Source organism: Silurus aristotelis (genome assembly GCF_946808225.1).
Source record: "Silurus aristotelis genome assembly, chromosome: 19".
NCBI classification, from domain to species: Eukaryota; Metazoa; Chordata; class Actinopteri; order Siluriformes; family Siluridae; genus Silurus; species Silurus aristotelis.
Genome location: NC_139592.1, coordinates 12,020,726 through 12,027,313, shown reverse-complemented (window position 1 = coordinate 12,027,313; position 6,588 = coordinate 12,020,726). Strand labels below are relative to the sequence as shown.

The window sequence follows — 6,588 nt, the reverse complement described above, 5'->3', positions numbered from 1 at the left end:
AATCATTAACAAATTACAGTATACAGTATACTACCCCATACTGATCACCAGTAAGATGCCTGGGTAGGCCATGGTTTGACTTTTTCAAGTTACAATGGTGTCATTGTAATGTATCTCCATCGTAAGTCAGGGACTGCATGTGTGTGTGTGTGTGTGTGTGTGTGTGTGTGTGTGTGTGTGTGTGTGTGTGTATACATGTTGAAGCAAATGTATTAATTTTATTAACACGTGATGGTGAAAAATATTAATAGATAATATATAATAGGCAAAATTAAAACCACACAATTATTCATGTCCTTTCATTACTCAGATAAAAAAAACTCCACTAAATATTTCTTTTATAACTTAAATAAACATTTGTTTTACTGATGTGACAAGTCTCAGATCAAGCACCAAAATCCGCCATGATGCACACATCCGGCAATTAAAACCGTCTGTGTCGAAACATTTAATTTAGAGTACATTTAGAACAAATAAAAAAAGTGTGATTGAGTTGCGATTAAATATTTAAAACCATTGACAGCCTTAATATTAGAGATGTGTTATAATGACAACATTGTAACTTGAAAAATTCTGTTCAGACAAAATGTATCATGCTATCTTCACATTCCTTTGGCACAGGGATTTTGTAGCTCTGGCAGACGAGCTTGTAATTTTGCCCTTCATTGTTATCCCAAAACTGAGTTCCCTGCACTTTATAACAGATTGCAAACTCTAGCACTGCTCCAGGGTGTAGGATGAATGGTGGAACTGGAAGATGGAACCGAAAACTGTCAGAGCTACATCCACTGGGAAGGCCTTCCAAGTATTTATTGGCAATCCAGTAAGCCTTGGTCTCTGCACAGCTCTTCCAGTTTGTAAAAGAGTAACGAACGATAACCTCTTTCTCAAAGGCCAGGTTGACCACTTGGACAATCCCGATGATGCCCGGCTCATAGCATAAAACACGCTCCAAGCACACTTGCTGGTTGCACAAACATTTCACAAAGGTGGAACAATCACCAGGTTGCTTGGGGAAAACTGGTTTCAAATAGGGTAGAGAAATCTCCAAGCTCTTGTTGGCTGCTAGTTCTGAATTCATCAAAAGTCGAAACAAAACATGTTCCGGTATAAAGGGATCTTCTCCACTTCGGAACACCTTAACATTTTCTAGATCCATTCCCAGCGAGTCCACAAACCGGACCCCAATTCTACGACTGAGCCTCCGCCTTTCTGAAGGTGACGGTAGAGACTGGGCCCGTCTCTGGATGATTGGCTTGGGCGGAGGTTCACAGGAGAAACTGCGGCCTGTTGCTCTCGGCTGTGGTAAAGGACTAGGTGGGCGGATTTTCACAGGCTTCCTCTCTCCTTTGGCTTTCGAACATGTTTTGTCTCTAAGGTTCAGACAAGCTTGCTTTGAGATACATGACACCCCAACAAAAAATAGCTCATCATCCGAGTCTCCTGAGGATGTATTTTCCTGGCTGTGTGTGGTAGAACAAGCCATGTCCAAAGTACAACAAATGTTTTCTACAACTGCAGGCAAGTGAAATGCATTATATTTTTAGTTTCATTTCTCCATAAGGAAGGGCAATACCAAAGCAATCAGTGCCAAATCCAAGAACAGCAGTTTATTATTGCAATTGAAGTGTTTAAGCCTGACCAAAAGAAGGTGCAATGTCTTTTCCAGGGTTATATTTTTATTTTTTTTCCTTGCTCAGTAATTCCTCATATGTCTGAAATATCACCGGGAAGCAGTTTGTGCGTCATATCATTTTGTCTCACCATAAACTTTCGATCCGATGAAGTTTGCGTATTTCTTTCATCTGCAGATCCTCCAGTAACGTTTATATATTACACCGTTCGCAAAAGAACGAAGGTCAGACATGTTACACTGTACAACGCAAGCCTGAGACAATGCTCTCACAAACTGCGCAGAACCTGCAGGACACACACGCACCAAGGAGCTGTCTTTAGCCAACGAGTCGACTCTTTGAACCGACTCTTTATTAAACGCGTTAGAAATTCGGCTCCTCTTTTAGTGTCGTTCATTTTCTTCTTCTTCTTCTTCAGTAAAAAAAAAAAATACCCCAATAGAAAGCTCTTTTTATCGCCTAAACCCTTTAGTTAGCATAGGGAGAGGCATGATATGTTTATGATTTCCATTATGACAACTGCGTGTTGATGCATTTATCTTGGTTAGTTATCGTATAGGCGGCCCAATTCTGTCATATACATTTTATAAAATGTAGTATAACATAAATGTAATGAGATATTTTTTTTATTGGGTATCAAAAAATAGTATCAGCCTTGATATAAACAGTAATTGTTTAAAAAAAATGTGCAAAAGGGCTGTTTGGCAGCTGACTCTTCATGGTGAGCCGACAAACTGATCCGACTCGATGAAGAATCAAAAGTGCCGTCAGTGGTCCCCACGGAGGACGTGTGACGGCTGCAGGCGCTGCTTTGTGGGTAACGACGTTGCTTACACGAAAAGCACCACGTACCTTTTGGAAACAATATCTTGAACCGGTTCCCGTTCCACAATTTTGAGAGTCTGATTGTTTTTGTACGTGTATTGCCCGTACATAGGTACATACTCTGCTGCGAGAAAATACCCAACGACTTGATTGCGTTTCAATGGGCACTTCATTTCCCGTCATGCACCGCGCCAGAGCGGCACTGAACGGACTCGGGGAAGGTAAACAAGGCTGCGTAAGCCTTCAGTGATAGCTGACAGTGTACTAAATTATCGGTGTTTGTTACGTAGTGTGTGCAGTTAGCTGCATTTAAGCCTGCCTCAGGATGTCGCCTGGAGGTAGATCTGACCAACAGTCAACACAGACTAAAATGTACAACAGTATGTTCAAACCTGTAATAACCTGCTGTTATATATCTTTTCATTTTCGTTTCCAGACGTGCAGTGATTACATCGTCGTGATATCCTGCAATGGACAGAACGAGAGGAGTTGACTGGTTCAAATGGGACATTTCGAAGCTCTGAGGGATTTGTCGCAATGGGACCCATTCTACAAGAACGCACAACATCTTCGATCCTGAAGAGGGTTCCAGTTAAAGACAAGGTTAGAGTGAAAAATTCAGAAAATACAGCCATCGTTACAAGGTACGAGCCTTCGGGAGGGAACTATGAAGACTTAAATATACCAAATAGCTCATATATAGACCCTGTTTTTATTTCTCTTTTCCCCCCAGCAAAACAGGAATCCAAATCAGCCAGAACCAGAAACCTCAGAGAAAAACAAGCTCATTGCATAAGAATGTCATTTCAGAGCTGGACAAGGAGCCCTTTCCCAGAGCTGAAATTGTAAGTTTGTCTCTTTTTTTGTGTGTGTTTGTGGACATGTTAACATGCATATTAAATCATTATTTTACCTTTGCTGTAATTGGTCAGAAGGGCCAACAAAGGAACCGAACAAAGCACATCAAGAGTCCTAACAGTGGTACATTCAGGATGCAACAGTGAGTTTGTCTCTCAAAGTTCCACTCTTGCATTTAGCTATATAAAACTGTATTCCACATTATTATTTCCCCACAAACTTTAGATGTGTGCTGTCTGTTTTCAGCACACAGTTTGAAGCAGATATAAGGCATCCAAGGACCAGGCCATCTTCATCGGAATGGGAAGAGAAGAGGCTGAAGATGCAGCATCAGCCCCTTTGCTCTACTGAGGTTGAGCAAAACTGTGCAGCTCGAGAAAAGAGCCGGCGTGCTTTGTCACTCCCGCTTGCTCCTCATCAGTTCCGCTTGCCTGAAAATGTCAGAGACCTGGAGTCCCTGCGCCTCCTGGAGCACAACGAAGATGACACAGATAGTGCCAGTGACCTGTCAGATTCAGAAAGGCTTCCTGTTCTGCCATCTCCCTGCACCCCCCCTCAGCTCAATCTCAGAGCTGAAATTGTTGACTCACTCGACCTGTATCCACATATCCCAGGCCCCAGGACAGTACAGACAGGAAGTGACAGCTATAATTATCCTGATTTCCTACCGCCACCATTCAACACTTGGAGCCTCAGGCAACTTGCTATTTTCTTGAATACAGAGGGGAAACGTGCACCACGTCCAAAGCCGGTTGGCCAGCTTGAGATGTTCCTGGAACGTCTGCTGCAGCTAGAATGGCACCAGATCCAGACTATTCAAAATGAGAGCCAACCCAAGGCAGCCAGTGTCCGCACTAGAAGTGGTGTCCCTAATGGTCCACAAATCGCCAGCCTCTCTCGGCCTCACACAGCACCTCCTTCTCGCCTCAGCTCTCCCAAAAGCATGCGTCAGAATCAGCGCTCTCTCCCTTTTACTCTTCTATCATCCCTGGGCAGCCCATCCTCAGGCCAGATTTCTCGCTGCCTCTACTGCCATGTACGGCACCCAATGTGCAATGGCAGCTGTTCCTCATATACCTACCAGCGCCATTCCCGCCTCAGCCCACTGCTGGAGCGTAAAGCGGCACCCAGCATCATGCACAAAAGAAGCAGTAGCGAAAGTAGGGCTTCAGCCTTGGAGAACAAAGCCATTAGTAGAGCTCACCATCCTGTAAGCCCAAATGGTCACCAAAAACCAGTGGAGGCATCTGGAAGTCTGCAAAAAGTTTCTCAGGAGTTGAGTATGAAGAGCAAAAAACATCCATCAGCCTGTAAAGGGCACACTGGGAGGGCTGCTGAAGCAGAGAGTCACAAATTTCCCCCTGTGGGAGCGAGAAGTGCACTTGACAAGCGCATTGTTGTTGCACATAAACGAGACGTTCGTCTTTCAGGAAAGAAGGAACAGAAAGAAGTGCAGCAGACAGAGATTGGGGGCAGTGGTGCAATGACTGGGGTTAAAAGAATGGTCAGTGAAAATAATAGCATAAAAGGGAGCAGAGGAGATAGAAAGTTAAAAAATGCCCACGTGTCCAAGTAAAAGGATTACAATAATCATGCATTAATCATCAGAAACTTGAACAGCCCGAGTGCACAATATGTGTCACAATCAGTAATCATCTGCAAAATTATATTTTGCAATGCAATTTACTCATTACATTTACTTTAGTCAATTTTTGATCTAAGTTATGCAAAATGTAATACTTCAATTGTATTCATTTATTTTGCAAATAAGTATTATTTATTTAATTTCTCAAGCTTAATAAATTATTTGGGCATACTTTTACATTTAAGGCCTATAAACGTACAAATCGAATTAAGATAGAACATTGATGTTTTCGACGTTTTTCTGCTATCCTGTTGCCAGCGAAATGTAAATTTAGTCTGTTTGGACTTAATATAGTACTGATATACATTAAAGAATGTATATTTTTGACACGAGTAATGAATGTTTTGTAGTGGATATATGTATTTTCGTATATTTTCTCTGTTGAATTTAGGCAATTTTTAGTTTTTTGCTATTTTGTTCATATTTGTCTCATTTATTGCTCTTTGGTACTTTTTAAACAACATATATATATATATTGCTTTATCATGTATATTTTGGACATTGTGCATTCTCTCTTTCAAGCAATATTTCGTATTAAGTATAGTTTTCATATCATATTGTGGTATAATAAGGAGTTGCAGTTGTTAATGTATGTTCTAGATCTTTTTATCTTTCTAGGTTACTGTTTGTTGTAGTCACAAATGTATTTTTATGGGCATGTCTATTATTTCATTATTCTCATCTATGTTTTCCCCCCTATTTTATTTCTTGGCAAAAGTGTGAACATTTTATTTATTGTCTTTTGGTGCTGCATATGTTACATTAATTTTTTTTTAATTCACAGTAGTGACTGAACTGTTCTTATGATTTTTAAATGAATAACTTACTTGAATAATGTTGGGTGGTGACTGGAGGTAGTAGTTGGCTTGCCTCTGTATTTTCCACCTTTACTGTTTTATTTTGTTATAATGTTTGTGTGTTTGTGTGTCAAAAGGCATTCCAAAGGGAAAAACATGTTCATGTACTATTGTGCTTTTGTTTTGCTGAATGCACTATTTCATAAGAAATGTTATAAACTTATTCATGACTTCATCAAATTATGCTTTTTATGTCTCCTCTGTATATTGGTACATATCATGACTTTTACATGCCAATTCATGAGTGACTCATGCGATATTGAAAATTCCAATTAAATATAAATACAATTACAAGCAAACTATTTCCAAATGACACACACAAAGGAAATTGCTAGAATATGTAGAGTGCCTTGCACAACCTGGATTCAACTAAGATTATATATCATGAATCTACACATAACCTGTAACAGAGCTTTGATGCAGCAATTCACATATATTTAGGCCAGACATTAGTGTTAAGTAAAAAAAAAATAAAAAATACTACATAGATACAGAAATTATAATATTACAATCGATTAAAGGTTAATAAAGTGGAATGACAGGACTGTAGAGTTGAACATGCTAGCTGAAATCATAATTATTACTTAGAAAAAACTCTTTGTGTGCCAGCGGTGAGCAAGTGGAGGGTGAAGCCCGACTGAAACAGAGCGCACTGATTAGTCTCATCAGCTGCAGGTGTTGCTTACCGGTTACTGGTTCCATCCGGCTCCACCCTCCACTCGCTCACCACTGGCACAGTTTGCAATGACTGCTTAAACACGCTTTCAGT

The 6,588-nt window shown here is 40.5% G+C and overlaps 2 protein-coding genes across 5 annotated transcripts; one reads left to right on the top strand and one right to left on the bottom strand.

Moving 5' to 3' along the window:
- Nucleotides 1-288: 288 nt before the first annotated feature.
- Nucleotides 289-1,486, bottom strand: ppp1r3da (protein phosphatase 1, regulatory subunit 3Da; the record flags this gene model as incomplete). The annotated part of the gene is made up of 1 exon (XM_083570242.1): nucleotides 289-1,486. One exon carries the CDS (start codon nucleotides 1,484-1,486, stop codon nucleotides 578-580), a length of 909 nt encoding a protein of 302 aa, XP_083426368.1. The 3' UTR covers nucleotides 289-577.
- Nucleotides 1,385-5,999, top strand: fam217ba (family with sequence similarity 217 member Ba). 4 transcript variants are annotated; one of them, XM_083570194.1, is made up of 5 exons: nucleotides 1,385-1,521; nucleotides 2,896-3,103; nucleotides 3,193-3,304; nucleotides 3,392-3,459; nucleotides 3,564-5,999. In XM_083570194.1, exons 2-5 carry the CDS (start codon nucleotides 2,997-2,999, stop codon nucleotides 4,891-4,893), a joined length of 1,617 nt encoding a protein of 538 aa, XP_083426320.1. In that variant the 5' UTR covers nucleotides 1,385-1,521; nucleotides 2,896-2,996; the 3' UTR covers nucleotides 4,894-5,999. The 4 variants fall into 4 exon arrangements, with proteins under 4 accessions (XP_083426320.1, XP_083426321.1, XP_083426318.1 ...); XM_083570195.1 differs by lacking the exon at nucleotides 1,385-1,521 and adding an exon at nucleotides 2,355-2,797 and having other exon boundaries at nucleotides 3,395-3,459; XM_083570192.1 differs by lacking the exon at nucleotides 1,385-1,521 and adding an exon at nucleotides 2,355-2,797.
- The last annotated feature ends 589 nt before the right edge of the window (nucleotides 6,000-6,588 follow it).

What these genes read in the sequence shown, in the direction of transcription:
- fam217ba (XM_083570194.1), top strand. Translation starts at nt 2,997, where the DNA reads ATGGGACCCATTCTACAAGAACGCACAACATCTTCGATCCTGAAGAGG. An exon ending in AATACAGCCATCGTTACAAG is followed by an intron (nt 3,104 to 3,192) that starts GTACGAGCCTTC and finishes TTTTCCCCCCAG; the next exon opens with CAAAACAGGAATCCAAATCA. An exon ending in GGTACATTCAGGATGCAACA is followed by an intron (nt 3,460 to 3,563) that starts GTGAGTTTGTCT and finishes GTCTGTTTTCAG; the next exon opens with CACACAGTTTGAAGCAGATA.